Source organism: Theropithecus gelada, chromosome 3 (genome assembly GCF_003255815.1).
Source record: "Theropithecus gelada isolate Dixy chromosome 3, Tgel_1.0, whole genome shotgun sequence".
Taxonomy (NCBI): Eukaryota; Metazoa; Chordata; class Mammalia; order Primates; family Cercopithecidae; genus Theropithecus; species Theropithecus gelada.
Genome location: NC_037670.1, coordinates 153084352 through 153104250, shown reverse-complemented (window position 1 = coordinate 153104250; position 19899 = coordinate 153084352). Strand labels below are relative to the sequence as shown.

At 44.7% G+C, this 19899-nt stretch overlaps 1 protein-coding gene across 3 annotated transcripts; it reads right to left on the bottom strand.

Moving 5' to 3' along the window:
* Nucleotides 1-2484: 2484 nt before the first annotated feature.
* Nucleotides 2485-18012, bottom strand: FAM71F1 (family with sequence similarity 71 member F1). 3 transcript variants are annotated; one of them, XR_003118615.1, is made up of 8 exons: nt 17667-18012; nt 16365-16549; nt 14145-14397; nt 9603-9724; nt 9217-9520; nt 7332-7369; nt 4147-4314; nt 2485-3134 (listed from the first exon to the last, which is right to left on the bottom strand). XR_003118615.1 is itself a non-coding variant. In XM_025379934.1 (7 exons), exons 1-7 carry the CDS (start codon nt 17910-17912, stop codon nt 3121-3123), a joined length of 1032 nt encoding a protein of 343 aa, XP_025235719.1. In that variant the 5' UTR covers nt 17913-18012; the 3' UTR covers nt 2485-3120. The 3 variants fall into 3 exon arrangements, 2 of the variants coding, with proteins under 2 accessions (XP_025235719.1, XP_025235720.1); XM_025379934.1 differs by lacking the exon at nt 9217-9520 and having other exon boundaries at nt 7332-7375; XM_025379935.1 differs by lacking the exon at nt 9217-9520.
* Between the last annotated feature and the right edge of the window lie 1887 nt (nt 18013-19899).

Genomic DNA, 19899 nt, shown 5'->3' with positions numbered 1-19899 from the left:
GATATTCAGACATGATTGGGGGGTGTTGATGAGAATGAATCAGCAAAGGAACTGAGAAAAAGGCCAATGAGGGAGGAGGAAAGCCAAGAGAGTGTCCTGGAAGCCAAGTGGAGAAAAGGTTCAGGGAGAAAGCATTCTGCTGACAGTGAGATGGGGCCTGGTTGGCCATGGGCTTTAGCAATGTGGGAATCTTTGACAGGTTTGTTGAGGTAGTGGATGCAAAAACCTGATTGAAGGGCTTCAAGAGACAATGGAGATTTTTAAAAGTTGGATCCCTTTCACGGAGTTTGCTTAAAGGGGTGGAGAAAACTGGAGCAAGGAGGCAGAGGGGCCAAGAGAGGTTTTGTTTTATTTTGTTCTTTTTTTAATGTAAGAAATAAGTATGTTTAGGAGGCATACTAGTATATTCCTTGCTGATGGGAAGGATCTAGAAGTAGAGATCAAACTGATGATGTAGGAAAAAGGAAAAGTTGCTGGTGTGACATCTTTGGGTGAGATGGGATGGGATCTACTACAAAAGGGAAAGAGCTGGACTTTGCTTGGAGACACAGTTCCTCCATAGTAACAAGGAGAGAAGCTAGAGTCAGTGGGTCTGGATCTAGGTAATTGGTAGATTCGGTGGTGAGAGCCTGAAATTCTCTTTCAATTGTTACTACGTTCTCAGTGAAATAGGAAGCGGGGTCATCAGGAGGCATCGGCAGTTAGAGGAGAGAGAAGGTGTGAAATAGTCATTCAGCAGAGTGAACAGATTTAGGGGAATGTATGATGATTTCCAGGCAACATCAAGGACCTCCTTGAGCCCATGATGATGACTTTGCAGTGAGACTGGTTAGTATGTCATGTGATCTTCTCCAGAGGGGTTCAGTGGCAAGCTTAGCAGCATCACACAGGCATGGAGCTGGTAGAGAACTGGATTTAGCCAAGGAAGGAAGTGAGAGAGACACAAAGATGTTGAGAATGCATGCCAGGAAATGATAATAATAATGACTGATCACAGGTAATCTAGGTTACAGGGGAAGGAAATGAGAACATGAAGAGAGGGAGGGACAGTGAAAACATGGTAGAAGCAATAGATTGTAGGATTGGTGGGTCAATGGATTATTGGACTCAGGAAAACACAGGAGATGGTATAGCTAGGGAGTGGAAATAATGGGGTTAGGTGCAGTTATTAATGACAAGCACTAGGGTAAAATCAAGGGAGACAGTGGTTGAGGAGGGTGGAAAAAGTATTATTGGAAGGCAGGAGTTCAGGGAACAAAGATCAAAGTATGGGAAGGATCATCTATGTGGATGTTGAAATTACTAAGAATTAGGACATAACTCAGTCTTTGAGTAATGGTGATCCAGGAGCTTATGTTTTTAGCCCTCCAACCATTTCAGCCTGAAAACTACTTCAGTGAGGAAAAAGACACTGCTAGCATATCTTAAGTCAAATCAAAATACCCACCCCAGTTGGGGGATGGGCAGCTTTCCTGAAGTACTCAAAGTCTGTTTCTCATTAAATGTGAAATTTTTCTTTTTTTTTTTTTTTTTTTGAGACGGAGTCTCGCGCTGTCGCCCAGGCTGGAGTGCAGTGGCGCGATCTCGGCTCACTGCAAGCTCCGCCTCCTGGGTTCACGCCATTCTCCTGCCTCAGCCTCCTGAGTAGCTGGGACTACAGGCGCCCACCACCGCGCCCGGCTAATTTTTTGTATTTTTAGTAGAGACGGGGTTTCACTGTGGTCTCGATCTCCTGACCTTGTGATCCGCCCGCCTCGGCCTCCCAAAGTGCTGGGATTACAGGCGTGAGCCACCGCGCCCGGCAATTTTTCTTTTTTTAAGACACGATCTCACTCTGTCACCCAGGCTGAAGGCAGTGGCACCCTCACTGCTCACTGCAGCCTCGACCTCCTGGGCTCAAGCAATACTCCCATCTCAGCCTCCCTAGTAGCTGGGACCACAGGCACACACCACCACTCCCAGCTAATTTTTTTGTATTTTTGGCGGAGATGGGTTTTCGCCATGTTTCGCAGGCTGGTCTCAAACTTCTGGGCTCAAGTAGTTCACCTGCCTCAGCCTCCCAAAGTGTTGAGATGACAGGCATGAGCTACTGCTCCTGACAGTATTGCACATTTTAAACAAAGAGGCCAGTCCATAGACCATCTGACAAACACTCCTTCATGACTCCCTTCATCTATAATTGGTAAACCTCTGATTAACCTATATGTTGAGCCTATATCTCCTATCTCTGGAATCTCTAATTTAAAAAGTACTAACAAGCTATGTCGACATTTCAAGGGAGTGTTATACAAAAAAGAAGTTGAGCCAGTGTTTGCGGCACGGAGATAATAGCAAACTTAGGGAATTTGAACACAAAAGAGAAATTCACCCTTCCTTACACACCTTGTCTTACTACCTCCCGTAAGAACCTTTCTGCACCTCAAACCCAAACCTCTATTCAGAACAATAGGGCTAGCAAGTCCAAGTTAGGGAACAGACCAACAATGAAGGAATAAAGCTTTAATCAGAAGAGAGGAACTAGCAAGAAAAACAGACAGAAAGGGAGATGGAAGGTGTCTGGCAGTTCATATTTGTCCAGAATGGTCTGAGCAGGGAAGAAAACATATTTCTTTTTGTTTGTTTGTTTATGGCTTTACTTTCAAGTTTTAAATTAGATAAATAGAAGCTTGGTGAGCATCTCTCAGGGGTGTGTCCCTTCTCTTGTCCTCCTTATCTCGTCTGCCAAGTCTCTTCTGTTTCTTGTTACTGCCTCTCTTTGTGTCTGTCATCTGCTTTGACTTTCTCCCGCCACCTTTCTCGTCACCTTCATTTTGCTTTCTTCCACTTCTCTGGTCCTACTTCGCTTTCACTCCTTTCCTCCATCTCTTGGACCCGGCCATTCTGAGAGCACATCTTGCTAGGCCAGCTCTGGCAGCGGCATGGAGGTAGCGTATGCCGAGGTGCAGTGGTGAGGACGTGGTTATGTACAGCTGGAAAGGCTCTGCTGTCACTGTGAGGTGACTATTTTTCCTTAGTTGCAGTTTTCTCCTCCTCTCCATCCTGATAATCCCTCAGAAGCTGAATGCTGCAAAGTGGTACTGATGAGGCTTGCATAGATTCTCCCCATTGTGGAAGGATGGCTCAAATAGAATTTCCTGTGAGCGTAGGAGAGAAAAGTGTTTGATAAGATATAAATTACCTAAAAAGCTCTTTTGTGAGCACATAGATACTTATGCTAATTTTAAAAAATGGTCAACTATCTATAATAGTATCTTATAAGAGTTGGTGGTGGCTGGGCCCAGTGGCTCACACCTGTAATCCTAGCACTTTGGGAGGCCAAGGCGAGCAGATCACCTGAGGTCAGGAATTCAAGACAAGGCTGGCCAACATGGTGAAACTCTGTCTCTACTAAAAGTACAAAAATTAGCTGGGTGTGGCGGTGCATGCCTTTAATTCCAGCTACTCAGGAGACTGAGGCAGGAGGATCACTTGAACCTGGGAGGCAGAGGTTGCAGTGAGCTGAGATCATGCCTTTGCACTCCAGCCTGGGTGACAGAGTGAGACTCTGTCTCAGAAAAAAAAAAGTTGGTGGTTTATTAATGATATTTTACTTTAGAAAACAGAAATCACCCCTCCCTTTTAAGGAAATCTATCTCTGGTCAGACAGAGGCACGTAGGAAGTACTTCACAAATGTTTATTAAATGAGTGTGTGGATAGACAAATGGGCCTTGAGCATGGAGAGAGAAGGACTGGGACGTTAGGGAGGTCTGACCCCATCCCAGACCCCTTAGCCTACTTCCTTTTCACTCTCTGCACCCCAACCCAAGCAGTAAGAAGGCTCTTCAAGAGCTCCAGGAAAGGAAAAGAGAGGAAAGACCACATGGGGACTCTGCAGAGGAGACCCCTTACGCCTCCCACACAGCAAGAGAAAGCAGCTGTAGCATCAACAGCATCTGGGGGAACTCTGGGGGCCCTGGAGGTGCCACGCATCAGGGTTTTGCTCAGCCCAGTTGGGAAAAGAGGGCTGAGGTCTCTGTGGCTAGCATCCCTCGACCATACCACACAGCTTTCTGGAATCACTCTCAGGACCCCAGGACCTGACCCAGCCCTGAGGCTGAATACCAGGGCTGCCCCACAATGGCAGGGGATTCCTCCCATTGCTGTACCTATTGGTGGGGCCAGCTGTGGCCCAGTGGAGGCTGCCAGAGTGCTGAGGAGTGACAGGGGCTGCAGGCCGGAGGGGTTCTCTCTTTCCCACTCTCCATACGTGAATGAAGCTCTCCAACGTAGGTCACGGGTGCAAGGGATGCTGTCTTCACGGGAAGAATCTCTCCCTAGATCAAGTAAAGAAATGCATTTGTTTGTATGCTGGTTCACAGAGCACTCACAGGTAACAGTCGACATTTGGGGGGTGCTTATGATGTGCCAGGCACCATTCCAAACAATTACATGCATTCATGGTCCTTTAATCCTCACCTCTGTAAGGACAGAGAGGATGAGTAATTTACCAATGGTCACACAAGGAGAGGCAGAGTCAGAATTCCAAGCCGGGCAGCCTGGCTCCAGAGTCCACGTTCTTACCACTATATCACATGAACAAGAAGCACCAGTAAAAGGAGAGACCTAATATGATTCAGATGGGTTAACTGAGTGAATTTCCCCCAGGAGATTCATCTAGCTGAACTAGCAATGGCCTCGAACCTCAGAAGACCTTAAGCCAGAGCCTTTTCTTGGTCCACTTGGGCCTGGCTTTTCAAAGGATGGCCCGCAGCCCAGCACCTTGGGCATTACCTGGAAGCATGTTAGAATCGCAGTCTCAAGCCCGCTAGACCCAAGAAATTCAAATCTGCCTTTTAACAAGATCTATGGGGGACTGTTTGGACATTAAACTTTGAGAAGCACTGCCATAATAGGCCACACCACCTGCTGGTGGGGAGTGCAAAGAGTCAGCCACACAGGTGCTGTTGGGCCTCTGGTTTTTCCAATTGTAAGGCTCTCTTATTTATCCAAAAGTTCCAAGAGGCTGGGGTATAACAGTCTTTAAACTGAGAGAGTATGCTACCTCGCCCAATGAGAAAAGAGGGCCTGGAGGCCACATGGGATGGTTAATTTCAATTCAATTTCAGCCTAGGAACATCTTGGGCGTGGTAGGCCCCATGATGCCAGATACCCTGTGACCCTAAAATTCTGTTTTCTCAAGTCCCAGAAATGTTTGAAATAATCCTCACGTCTGTTTTTTTTCAAGCCTAATGCCATGGGGTATGTTTTGAGTGTGTATGTTTATACATATGTGTGTTTGAATGTATGTTTAAATGCAGAGAAATTAATCACCATCATGTCATTAGTCGCATAACATGAGAAAACATTCTTAGACTTGGACAAAATGTGAGGCAGCCACAGCTGTGCTCACCATTTAGAACAGGGGCTGTGAGCTGGCAGCCTCCAGGCTGAATGTGGTCTGCAGATATGTTTTGTTTGCCCACTAAGTATTAGCCAATACTATGCTTTAATATTTTATAGGAAGGTAGTATGCCACATATGTCCAGATCTTTTGGCTTCTCTTGAAAAACTAGAATATTTGGCCTGGATTCCAGCATGGCAACAATTAATGGAAGTCTTAATTGAAGCTTTCACTTTCTCATTGCCACTATCCCCACTGCTCCCTGCTGTCTTCTCAGTTTTGACACCAAGTGTCAGCTGCCAGAAGTTGTTTTACTTATAATAGAATTTAGAGAAAAGTTAACCTTTTCTTACATCCATGTCACCCAGCCCTTTATCCACTTTTTTTTTTAAGTCTGAGTCTCACTCTGTCACCAGGCTGGAGTGCAGTGGCGCGATCTTGGCTTACCTCAACCTCCACTTCCCCAGGTTCAAGCGATTCTCCCGCCTCAGCCCCCCGAGTAGCTGGGACCATACCCAGCTAATTTTTGTATTTTTAGTAGAGATGGGGTTTCACCATGTTGGCTAGGCTGGTCTCGAACTCCTGACGTCATGATCTGCCCACCTCGGCCTCCCAAAGTGCTGGGATTACAGGCATGAGCCACTGCACCTGGCCCCTTTTACCCATTTATATCACCTGCAGACCTATACATTTGTAATCCCTGATTTAGACGAAAGTTAGCAGAGTTCCCTTGGGACCTACAGTCTTCTCTAAATTTATAAATATGTTATGATATTCTGGTTGCCCACTGAACCAACATGAAGGAATAATTAGTGGCATGGTATATGGGTATTTATTGCCTCCCATTGTGTTCTCAGCCCTCTGCTTCATGCTGTGGACAACTGAGAAGCATGAAAACAATTTAGTATTCACTGAAGAAATATCCCTCAAACCTATAAAACAACTAGGGAATAACGAAAGAGATGTTATGACCAAGGAAGGATTAGCCTGGCAGGAAGGTGTTGTGTGAAGGGTAGGATTTAGTAGGATAGGCAGGATTTAGAGTGAAGCATTGGGGAAAGGAAGTGGATGGGGGATGAAGGAGGCATGGGATAGCTAAGGTTTGCTGGAGCAAAAGATTTGGGCTGGAGAAGATGATTAGGCAGAGGGCTGCTATTAGAGGAACAGTGAGTGAGCAGGTGAGATGGGTGAGATGGGGGAAGATTGTGCAGGGCCATGCATGGCAAACTGAGTGGATTTGGGGTGAATAGAAGCTGGAAATAGGGAACTGGCTGCTTTTTCCAGAATGTGTCATGCTGCCTCATGCAGACTCTGTTTCTTCTTCCTGGAATGCCCTGCCTTATCTGTTTCAGCCAGCTCACTTGCACTCATTGTCTATGACTCAGTTCAGAAACCATGCCTCCCAGGCCAACTTCCTGGCAGGAATGAGGGACCCCTGTCTTTGTGCTCCTTTGGCACCCTAGGCATAAGCTTTGAATGTTGCCTGGAAGGAGACGTTTTGTAATTCGGGGATTTCCCCATCTGACACTACCAAATTATAAACTTCTTGAGGGACCATGGGGTCTTTCTACATGGTGACCCTAAAGCCCATCACAGTAATTGGGACTTACACAGTATTCAGTGCATGGTTTTGAATGAATAAATGGATAAATGAACTTGTGGAAGAGTGCTGCAGGCTTGAGATGAGAAGGGCTGGGCTAGTGTAGGGTCTGTGGGTGTAGAAATGAAGTAAAGAATAGAAGACAAATTGCAAAGAAAGAAGTTGGTTAGGACTTGGTGCCAACTTGATTGTGGTGGCCAGAGAGCCTAAAGGAATTCAAACTAAGGCATGGAAAGACAATGTCAATACTGACAGCACCAGGACAACCAGGATGGGGGCTGGAGGGGATCTTATTCTTATATCCAGAGTAGAAAGCTCTTTGAGGTGTGGTACCCTGTGCCCTCCCTTACCTGAGCTGTTCTTGTTGGTCTCCACCTTTTTGCTGCTCCTGAAACTCGAGCCATTTCAAGATCAAGGAAATGAAAGTTGAAAGTAAAGGAAAAGAACATTAAATTTGTATTTCAGATCTTGTTCAAAAGTTCCTGATGCAAAGCTTTAGAGACAGATATAAATATGAAAAAGGCCAGCTGTGGCTATATTGGATGGGTGTGACGCATATTAAAGTTCCAGAAAAAAAAATCAGGAAGGGGGAGGTGGAATGGGGTGGGAGGTGGGGAGCAGAGCCCATGCTGCTGATTTTGCTGAGGAGGAGGGGATGACGCCATCTGTTCAGTTCTGCATCTCAGCCATTTATTTTATTTGCTGTTAAGTTGCATGTTGTTGCCAGTATGCAAAAACTGGTAATAATTGCAACCAGACTAGAACCAGCCCAAATGAGAGAAAAATCATCACTCAGGGACTCCATTCTAGGAAACTGAAGAGAAGGCGCTAAATGTCTGTACAAAGCAATTATCAAGATAGCAGTGAAGCAAAAACGAATCCCTTCCTCCCCTCGTTTCTTACATCCTTCTGATCTGCCCAGACTAGGTTGCCATAGCTCCCTAACTCGTTTTTCCACATTTCTCCTTCCCTTCAAATTAACTGTCAGGCAACAGCTAGCATGACCTTTTCAAAATGTAAATTGGATCACGTCACTTCCCTGTTTAAAATGCTGCTAAGGCTTCCATGACACTGGAATTCTAAATTTCTTCGCATGGCTTCCCAGGCCCTGCCTGGCTCAGTCCCTGCCCTCTTCTACTTATTCTCTTCCACCACTACCTGCTCTTCCACACTGGCCTTCCACCAAGCTTCTTTCTTTGCAGAAGCCTCAGCCTTGCACCTGCCCATTCCCTTAATCTGCCTGGCCCTTCTTCACCCTTTCTTTAGCTGTCTATTGCCTATTTTCTACTTCAGATCTTAGCCTCCTCTCAACTTCTAGAAATATTAAAAGCTGTGCCAGAGAGTGCCAGTAGGCCCCCAGTGACCCTTTTTGCCTTCTCCCTAGGGGGCACAGTACCTAATTTTGTGTTGTGTACATGGCTATGCAAAATGAGGAATGCATTTCCCAGCCTCTCTTGCAGCTGAGTGAGGTCATGTGACTGAGTGTGACCAATGAGGTATAAACAGAAGCTGTTCTTTAAATAGTAATTTAAAAATCAGTGATTTGGCCAGGTACAGTGGCTCAATCCCATAATACCAGCACTTTGGGAGGTGAGTGGACACATGAGGCCAGGAGTTCAAGACCAGCCTGGCCAACATGAAGAAACCCCATCTCTAATAAAAATACAAAAATTAGCCAGGCATGATAGTGAGTGCCTATAACCCCAGCTACACTGAGGTTAAGGCATAAGAATCACTTGAACCCGAGAGGCAGAGGTTGCAGTGAGCTGAGATTGTGCCATTGCACTCCAGCCTGGGAGACAGAGTGAGACTCTGTCTCAAAAAAGAAGGAAGGAAGGAAGGAAGGAAGGAAGGAAGGAAGGAAGGAAGGAAGGAAGGAAGGAAGGAAGGAAAAAGGAAGGAGAGAAAGAAAGAAAGGAAGGAAGGGAGGGAGGAAGGAAGGAAGGAAGGAAGGAAGAAAGAAAGAGTCAGCGATTTGATATTTTGAGACAGCCAAAAAGTAGTTTCAAACTACCTTGCTCTATTAGAGTCCAGTGCCCTCTAGCTCAGCAATATAACATCTCATCGAGCAGTTCCTTCATTACAGAGCTCTGTATGATATATGGAGTGACAATCTCTAGGATACATTATTTATACTGGGAAACAGATCAGTCTTTCTCTTGTGTTAATAGTTTTCTACCTCCAGCCAAGTTAGAATTAATAATACAAGTTAATACTTATTGCGAGCTTTCTTACAATTTGCCTCTAAATCTGCTGAGGAGCATTCTAAGTGCTTGATGCATATGAGCTCATTTGATCCTGACATCTGGATGAGGTTGGCACTATTTTCATTTCCATATTACAGATCTGAAAACTGAGCCCCCAAGTTTCAATATGCTCAAGGGTGCAGTCAGAGCAGTGACTTGGGCCCACGTCTATGTGAGCTCTTCGCTGCTATAAGTGCTTGCCTCCTCTGAGCTGTACTGGTTTTCAGTTTATTACCAGTGCTCAGAAAGAAAGGGAATTTGTTCTGCCTCTGAACTGCTGGTCCAACTGGTTCCTGTTGTGACAAAATTCTCCTCTCTAATACCTCTGGGTTGCAGGAAGGAATGTCAGAGGCTGGCCTGATTTAAGTCATGTACCTCAACTGGTTCTGCTGGTGTAAGTCGGCAAAAATCTGAGAGAGGGCTTCACTCTCCCCCTTGGCCATTAGTTGAATGAGACTCTCGCTGGGCTGGGAGGCTTGGAGTTTCTTCTGTACTAACTATATGAAGAAAAAAAGCAGAACCAGGTGGTTAAGGCCTTGGGGTCTTCACATTTTCGTAATATCATGGTTCAGACTCTAAAGTGTTAGAACTCAAAAATTTCCAAAGTGCAGAGGCAATTCTGAGGCCATATTTTTTGGTTTACACTCCTTGTACAGGTAAAAATGTCCTTTTGTGCCTTAAGGATAATATCTTCGTTACATACTTTTAACATAACTTAGCAGATACTTATTCCTATTAATATACCTTAATATAATGTATGAATAGCCTATTAATATAAGCCTTAATAAAGTTTATGCTGTTTGGTTTTATACTTAAATGTAGGGGAATCATATATTTGTTATAGAAATTTAGTGGGATTTTTCTTTTGAGACAGAGTTTCACTCTTATGCCCAGGCTGGAGTGCAGTGGCGTGATCTCAGCTCACTGCGACCTCTGCCTCCTGGGTTCAAGCGATTCTCCTGCCTCAGCCTCCCAAGTAGCTGGGACTACAGGTGTCTGCCACCACGCCTGGCTAATTTTTGTTTTTTGTTTTTTGTTTTTTTTTTTTGAGACGGAGTCTCGCTCTGTCGCCCAGGCTGGAGTGCAGTGGCCTAATCTCAGCTCACTGCAAGCTCCACCTCCCGGGTTTACGCCATTCTCCTGCCTCAGCCTCCCGAGTAGCTGGGACTATAGGCGCCTGCCACCTCACCCGGCTATTTTTTTTGTATTTTTTAGTAGAGACGGGGTTTCATCGTGTTAGCCAGGATGGTCTCAATCTCCTGACCTCGTGATCCTCCCGTCTCGGCCTCCCAAAGTGCTGGGATTACAGGCTTGAGCCACCGTGCCCGGCCTAATTTTTGTATTTTTAGTAGAGACAGGGTTTCACCATGTTGGCCAGGCTGGTCTTGAACTTCTGACCTTGTGATCTGCCCACCTTGGCCTCCCAAAGTGCTGGGATTACAGGCGTGAGCCATCGCGCCCAGCCTAATTAGTGTTTTAAAATTTAATTTCTCTAAGATATATCCTATATATCCTATAATGTGCTGCTTCTTACATCGGGACAAAATTAATTTCTTTACTGTTGCTTGTGATACTCAAAAGTGTTCCAGTTGTGCTGTCCATGTCCATAGCCACTCATTCATTCCATATTTATTGAATGCCAACTAGGTGCCAGGTACTAGAGATATAGCCATAAACAAGACAGATAAAACCCCCTGCCTTCATGGAGTTTCTGTTGTAGCTGAAGTCAGACTTATATTCATCATGTTCTGGGGCAAAAAGGCCCAGGTATCTTCACTGGTGAATTCTATCAAATATTTAAAGAAGAAGTAATAGCAATGCTTCATGAATTCTTTCAGAAAATAGAGGAGGCAATCCTTTTCAACTTCTTCAATGAGGCTAATATTAACTTGATACCAAAGCTAGGGTATCACAAAGATATCACAAGAAAATTGCAGACCAATATCTCTCATGAGCATAAATGCAAAATTCCTCAACATAATGTGAGCAAGCTGAATCTAGTAACATATGAAAAAGAAATATATGCACTGTGACCAGGCAGATTTTATTGCAGGAACACAAAGTTGGTTTAACATAAAAAAAATCAATTAATGTTATACACTATATTAACAAAATAAAGGACAAACCACATAATCATCTTAATAGATGCAGAGACAGCATTTAACAAAATCTAATACCCATTCATGATGAAAGAAAACAAAAGAAAGAAAACCTTTTCAATAAACTAAGAATAAAGGGAACTTCCTCAACCAGAGTAAGGGCATCTACAAATATTCATAATAAGCATCATACTTAATAGCAAAAAACTGAATGTTTTTTTCCTAAGATCAGGAACAAGACAAGGATGTCTGCTCTTGTTTCTCCTATTAAACGTGTACTGGAGGTTCTAGCTAGTGCAATAGAGCAATAAACAAACCTAGATTGGAAATGAAGATGTGAAAGTGTCCTTACTGCAGATGGCATGAGTGTGTGTGTGTGTGCGTGTGTGTGTGTGTGTGTGGTGTGTAGGTAGAAAATCCCAAGGAATCCATAAAACTGCTATAATATATAATGAAGTTAATATTTAAAAACCAATTGTATTTCTAATACTATCAATGAATGACCCAAAAATGAAATTAACAAAACACAAACATTTCTGTTCACAACAGCATCAACAACAATAAAATACTTAGGAAAACGTTGAATAAAATAAGTGCAGAACTTGCAGAACTTGTCTACTAAAAACTACAAAATAGGCCGAGCATGTGGCTCACACCTGTAATCCTGGCACTTTGGGAGGCTGAGGCAGGAGAATTGCTTGAGCCCAGGAGTTCAGGACCAACCTAGGCAACACAGCGAGACCTCATCTCTATTAAAAACAAAACAAAAGCTACAAAACATTGCTAAGAGAAACTAAAGTATTGAATAAATGAAAAGACATTCCATATTCAGATATTGGAAGACTCAATATTATCAGATGGCACTTCTCCCCAAAGTGATGTATAAATTCAACATGTGCTTATCAAAATTCTAACAGGTTTTTTTGTGAAATTAACAAACTGATTCTAAAATTTATATTAAAATGTAACAGATCTAGAATAGCCAACACAGCTTGAAAAAGAACAAAATTGGAAGACTTATATCACCCATTTTCAAACTTAATATAAAGCTACAGTAACCAAGACATTGTTGTATTGACACAGAATAGACAAATAAATCAACAGAATAGAACTGATAATTCAGAAATAAATCCTTATATTGATAGTAAGTTGATTTTTGACGAAGGTGCTAAGACAATTCAATGTGGGAAGGAATAGTCTTTTCAACAAATGGTGCTAGGCTAATTACATATCCACATACACAGAAAAAGTACTTAGATTATTACCTCATTCCATACATAAATATTAACTCAAAATGGATCATAGACCTAGATGTAAGAGCTGAATCTATAAAACTCCTAAAGTAAAACATAGGATAAATCTTTGTGACTTTGGAATGAACAAAGAGTTCTTAGATATGCATAGAAAACCTGATCCATAAAAGAAAAAGTTTCATGCCTGTAATCCCAGCACTTTGGGAGGCTGAGGCGGGTGGATCACTTGAGGTCAGGAGTTTGAGACCAGCCTGGCCAACATGGTGAAACCCTGTCTCTACCAAAGAATACAAAAATTAGTTGAGTGTGGTAGCGCATGCCTGTAATCCCAGCTACTTGGGAGGCTGAGGTGGGAGAATCACTTGAACCCAGGAGGTGGAGGTTGCAATGAGTCGAGATTGTGCCATTTCACTCCAGCCTGGGCAACAGAGCGAGACTGTCTCAAAAAAAGAAGAAAAAAGTTGACAATTGCACTTTATCAAAATTAAAAACTTTTGCTCCTCAAAAACATCATTAAGAAAATGAAAGGCAATTCATAGACTGAGAGAAAATATTTTCAAATCATATATCTGATGAACAACTTGTATCCAGAATATACAAAGAATTCTTACAATGCAACAAGAAGAAAAAACCCAATTGAAAAATGGTCAACGCTGGGCACAGTGCCTCACGCCTGTAATCCCAGCACTTCGGTGGGCCAAGGTGGGTGGATCACCCGGGGTCAGGAGTTCCAGACCAGCCTGGCTAACATGGCAAAACCCCGTCTCTATTAAAAATACAAAAATTGGCCAGGCGCGGTGGTGCGCGCCTGTAATGCCAGCTAGTTGGGAGGCTGAGGCAGGAGAATCACTTGAGCCTGGGAGGCAGAGGTTGCAGTGAGCCAAGATCGCGCCACTGCACTTCAGCCAGGGCGACAGAGTGAGACTCCATCTCAAAAAAAAAAAAAAAAAAGCAGAAAAAAACAAAAAGAAACTACAAATACTCTGTGACTCTGCCCTGGAGTTGGCCCCATGCTACAATATGGATGAACCTGAAAAATGTTATGCTAAGTGAAAGAAGCCAGACACAAAAGACTATATGTTGTAAGATTCCATTTATATGAAATGCCAAAGATGAATGTGTAGAGACTAAAAACAGATAATGGTTGCCTAGAGCTGGGAGTAGGAACAGGGAATGACTGCAAATGGGCGAGGGGGAATTTTTTAGGGTAATGGAAATGTTCTGGAACTGGATTGTGGTGATGGTTACATGACTCTATACATCTACTGAAAGTGTTGAAACTGTTTCAACATAATCTACAATAAAATCCACAATGGTAGATTTTAGAAAACAATAAACAATTTACATAAAATTGTTTATATAAAATATATATAAAAACAAAAAACAATTATAAAATAAGAAAATCCCCCATAGTGGATTTTATGGTTCTAAATGCTATTCAATAAAGCTGTTTAGAAAAGGCCTCGAGCTGAGATCACCCTCATAGGGTGCTCACATACCAGCTGGGTTAAGCTCTACCTCACTGCTCTGGCCTTGGCTGGAGGTTGGCAATGGTGATTACTTACCTTTGAATCTCCTGAGGGGCTGCAGCAGTTCTTGGGTACCAGGCAGTGAGTGACAAGAATCCTAGGATCTTTGGTGGTGATGGACAGCCCTTTTTGCAGAATTTGAACCAGTCGGATCCAGAAGTGAAAGACAGTCTCAGGATGGTCAGGGTGGAGCTTTAGGTAATAAATCTTCTCGGTGACTGTTCTCAACTGCAGGATGCGTTGATGGTGGTCACATACCTGGAGCTCCACAAACTTCAATGGGAGAATCCTGAAGCCACCAGGGAAGACACACATTGACAACCCTATTGCATCCAATCTGACCCTGTCTTCATTAAAATGAGGAAGGTCTTCTTTAGAACTAAGGCTTTTGGAGGTAGGAAAGAAGGTGCTTTAGCACAGTGCTGTTCAAATGTTGGGGAGACCAAATACACCGGCTGAGTTTGTTTAAAATGCAGACACCTGAAGACACCACTAAAGATTCAGATTCAGTAGGAATTGGGTGTGGCCCTGGAACTTGCATTGTAACTTCCACCCACCCTGCCATGATTCTTGTGTGCCCTAGACCCTATTTGAGAGAGACAGCCTAGGAGGTAAGGTGGCTGGAGTCATAAGATTTTGCAATTTCTTTCTTTCTTTTTTCTTTTTTTTTTTTTCAGACAGAGTTTTGCTCTTGTTGCCCAGGCTGGAGTGCAATGGCACGATCTTGACTCACTGCAACCTCCGCCTCCCGGGTTCAAGTGATTCTCCTGCCTCAGCCTTCTGAGTAGCTGGGATTACAGTCATGTGCCACCAGGCCCGTCTGATTTTTTATTTTTAGTAGAGATGGAGTTTCATCATGTTGGTCAGGCTGGTCTCGAACTCCTGACCTTAGGTGATCCACCCGTCTCTGCCTCCCAAAGTGCTGGGATTACAGGCCTGAGCCACCGCACCCAGCTGAAATTTCTTTCTTGAAAGCACCAAAGGAGCTTGCCCCACTGTCTGGCTTGTTCATTTATTGAGTTTAATGCCACAGTTAGTCTTCCCAAGGGAGTTAAAGTTCAAGGATCTGGCTTTGGATCTAATATTAGTCAGCTGGGACTGGGCAGTACTTGCTACAGGTACACCAAGAACATCATGAAGAGGTGTATCACCGAGGTAACATGGAGAAATGAAGGGCTTTCCTGGACTTTTGGGAATTTCTAGAGATTCTTGAGATATCCTACAGATTATCTAAAGAGGCCCAAAGATTTAAAAAGACTACTTCATCCTGGACAAGCATGATGTCACTGTATGCTACAGCTCTAAGTGAGACTTAGTCCCATTTATTTTACTGATTAAAAAAAAAAAAAAAAACTGGCAGGGCATGGTGGCTCACATCTGTAATCCCAGCACTTTGGGAGGCTGAGGCAGGTGGGTCATCTGAGGTCAGGAGTTCAAGACCAGCCTGGCCAACATGGTGAAACCCTGTCTCTATTAAAAATACAAAAATTATCCCGACGTGGTGGTAGGCGCCTATAATCCCAGCTATTTGGTAGGCTGAGGCAGGAGAACCACTTGAACCTCGGAGGCAGAGGTTGCGGTGAGCCAAGATCCCACCATTGCACTCCAGCCTGGGTGACAGTCTTTTTTGAGATTCACTCTCAAAAGAAAGAAAGAAAGAAAGAAAGAAAGAAAGAAAGAAAGAAAGAAANCTCTCAAAAGAAAGAAAGAAAGAAAGAAAGAAAGAAAGAAAGAAAGAAAGAAAGAAAGAAAGAGAGAGAGAGAGAGAGAGAGAGAGAGGGAGGGAGGGAGGGAGGGAGGGAGGAAGGGAGGGAGGGAGGAAGGAAGGGAGGAAAAAGAAAACTGAGGAGCAGCAAATAACTTGTGATTTTAAAAATTGAGTCCAGTTAGTTGCATACCAAGAACTAAAAATAATCTCCTTTCCCCAACCAGTGCTCCATCTGCCCGACCTCACTGCCTCCTTGCCTTGGGCCCAATGCTGAGAGATTTCCTATGAATTCAGTGGCGTCCGTGCAGCGAGAAAGAAAGTGGGCAGGTAGACTGGCCCCTCACTCCTGTCCACATGACATCTCCCTTTGTCCCACTTGGCCTCTATCCTTCCAGTGTACCACCTGTCATAGGATACTGTTGTCTAAAAAAATCAGTGTCACTGCTGATGACATCTCTATCTTCTCCTTGAGTTTAGTAGTCAAGCAACCTCCACTTTGCATCCACCCCTCACCCCTCTTGTCCTCCATTCTCATCTGCGTTGCTCACCTCTTCAGGAAGATGTTGGGGGCTGTGGATGGTCTGTTCCATGTCTGGCTCTGCCCCTGGTGCCATTTGACACTGGCCATGAGTAGGATGTTGGGGAGGGGCAGGCAGGGCACTGAGGAGGTCACCCCCAGGGCCATGGTGTAGGAGGCTTTGTAGATGTCTCTCCAATTCCTGCCCCTTTTGACCTGCAACACAGCCCCCAGGCACAACCTGAGCATTTGGCAAAAGCCGCCATCTGTTTCAGCCCAGGGTTTCTCAACCTTGACACTATTAATGTTTTGGGTTGGATATTCTTTGTTGAGGGCAGGATACTGCCCTGCACACTAGAGAATACTTAGTAGCATCCTTGACCTCTACCTACTAGTTCTAGTAGCACTACCAGCCAAATGGGGACAACAAAAAATGTCTCCAGACATTGTCAAATGTTCCGTGGCAGTTGGGGCCAAATATCAATTCTTATTGATAACCACTGTATTGATTAAACAACTACTAGTATTTAAACAATATTTCTATCACCCTTTGTTAACAATTGCCCACAAGAATTACAGCTCAGGAGTTCCCTGCCATCTGTCATTTCTGCCAATCCTCCCTGGACTGTTTCCTGGCCTTCTCTGAAAAATTTATCCTCTTGGTCCTTCCTGAGGGGCCCTGTTATCTCCTGCACCTTCACTGAACGGGAAGGTCCTCTCTAACTCCAAAGTGATGTTTATTCTTGCTTCCATCCAACCAGAGGAGAGCCCAGGCAAGGAGACAAACATGCACCGAGTGCCTGTTAGACCAGGTGCTTTGCTTGCTGTATTAGCATTTCATCCTCAGGTCAGTTCAAACCTTTTACAATAAAGGGGCCAGATTCAGGCTGCACAGGTTACTTGCACAGTCACCTCCCAAGGAGAAGGCAGAAGACTGGAATCTGAGCCCAGCTGTCTCTGGGTCCCCAGGTGCTGTTCTTTCTCCAGTCCGCATTTTTGTTCTCAAGAAGCGTCTCTTTTCACTGCTTCTTTTTTCATCTACTTCAGGTGACAGCCTGGGGGCTGAAGTAAACTGGGGGATTAGAATACCGAATTCTCCTCTCAGAGCAGAGGACCCCTGACCTTTCTCCCTGGGTGACAGCTATCTGTAGGAGAAGCCCTGTCTGAGGCTCAGCAAAGCCCAGGTCAGTGGGGATGGCCTTGTATTCCAGGTCACTAGCTTCTTGCCTCAATTCTCACTCCGCCCCAGTTTCAGGGATGGACTCTCTCAGTCATATCTTGGTAACAGGTTTAGAAGAATCAAAAAGTGCTATTCTGTGCCACCCAAGAGTACCTGGACGAAGTTGCTTTCAAACACCACGGAGTTAGGAAACAGGTTGAATTCTGGAGAATGAACCACCTGGCAGAGCAGTCCCTCCTCCACACCTAGGCCCACTCCAGGGTTCGGCTCTTGATCCACAGGAAAGAGGCCCCTGAATTCTTCCCAGGCATTCAGGGAAGGGAAGATTGGATAGGATCTTGTGACTTTTACTGTCTTCTTTGATTTCCTCCAAGTCTTTCCATGTGGAACTGATGACATTTCTACACATGCTCAGGGGCCTGCTGCACATTTGTCCTGGGATCTCTCTCTCCCCTCCTGGCCTTGGGCAGCTGGCCAAGCCCTGGGACCGCCAGTCAGCTCACAATGATGAATGGATGACATCACGAAAAACCAGCACGGACCTGCAGGAAGGGGAAGTGCAGAGGAGCCTCCCTTTTCCTCCAGAGAGCCTGTGTGCCTTATCGGTGCCTTGATAACCCCCAGCCCTTTTCAGGACCCCAGGACATAGTCCTCCCAGAACTTGCAGAGAAAGCAGTGAGCCAGGCAGAAAGCAAGCAAGGAGGGCTGTCAGGAAGCTCCTTCCACTGCTAAGAGGAAAATGCCCTTCCTGCCTTTCAACCCTTCCTTACTCTGAATGCGACCTATCTCACACAACTTTAAAAGTTGCGTGTCCATTGAAAACCCCGTCTTCCTAAGCTTTGCATCATGTGGGCCCCTGACACCCTGGTGGATCTGCAGGTTATGGAAGCAGTTGCAGGGCAGTTGGTGCCTGCTGTGTGTTCTGCCGCGGCAGGCTGGTGACTTCTGCAGGACTTATTTCCCTTAAGAGGTCAAACTGAAGAAGCAGGGGAAGGAATTAGTTTCTTATCCAGAGGTTGGCTTTGTTAGGGCACTGGCTGGGAGGAATAGAACCTCTGCTAGGTCCACAAGCTGTTCCCCCTCTCGGAGAGTGACAGCGTCCCTCACCCCTGAACCAGAGGAGGAAAGAGCCCAAATCATGGGCTGCTAGGTCAGGGGGAGAGAACCAAGCAGGCTGACCACTATGCAAGGCCATTCCCAGGAGAAACTGTTTTCTAATTTGGACCAAATTCTAAATTTTTATTTTTATTTTTGAGATGGAGTCTCGCTCTTATTGCTCAGGCTGGAGTGCAATGGCGTGATCTCAGCTCACCACAACCTCCGCCTCCTGGGTTCAAGCGATTCTCCTGCCCCAGCCTCCCGAGTAGCTGGGATTATAGGCATGTGCCATCACGCCCAGCTAATTTTTTCTATTTTTAGTAGAGACAGGGTTTCTCCATGTTGGTCAGGCTGGTCTCAAACTCCCGATCTCAGGTGATCCGCCCACCTCGGCCTCCCAAAGTGCTGGGATTAGCCACTGCGTCTGGCCCAAATTCTGAATTTATTACATAATGAACTAACCATCAAGGTCAAATGTGACACATACAGAAAAAGAGTTTGACAATCATTACACACAAAGGACAAGCATGGAGGCTGACTTTTGCATTTCATTATAAAGTCAGAGAGAAGCCTAAAGGGCCTGGAGGCTCTCCCCGTCCAATTTCATCAGTCCTTCCCTCTGGTCCTTCAGATCACACCCCTGCTCCAGCACCTGTTATAGCTCCTGACTCAGTAAAGCAACTTCCGACCTCACTTTTCTCATTATCTTTTGTTTACCAGGTAGGAAAAGTGATTTCATGGTCACATTCTCTAAGGATTGGATTAGAGACCACATCCTTTGGTTTGCATTTCCCTAGAAATAACCTAGAAAGGGAACACACAGCACAAAAGTGTAGTAATTAATAAATTGATATGTTGCTGTTCACAGTTAAAGCTTAACCACAACAATAAAGCTCATTGGTTTAGGTATACGGTTTGAGTATACTTGGCCATTAAGACACCCAAGAGTCAGTTGGGGAGATGACTTCTCTTTTCCGTACAAGTCTGTTAAGCCCACTTCTATGGTGTTCAACCCTCAGAGGAAGAAGGCTTGGGTGCCCAGTCTAGAAAGCTGATTGTGAGCAAATGATTTTTTAGCTCTAAACAAGATGCTAAACAGTTGTGTAAATGGTGCTTTAAGGTGGCTCACACCTGTAATGCTAGTGCTTTGGAAAGCCTGCGTTCCTGGGAGGATCACTCTAGGACAGGAGTTCAAGGCTACAGTGAGCTGTGATCTTGCCACTGCACTCCAGCCTGCACAACAGAATGAGACCCTGTCTGTACTTAAACAAAAACAAAAACAAACAAA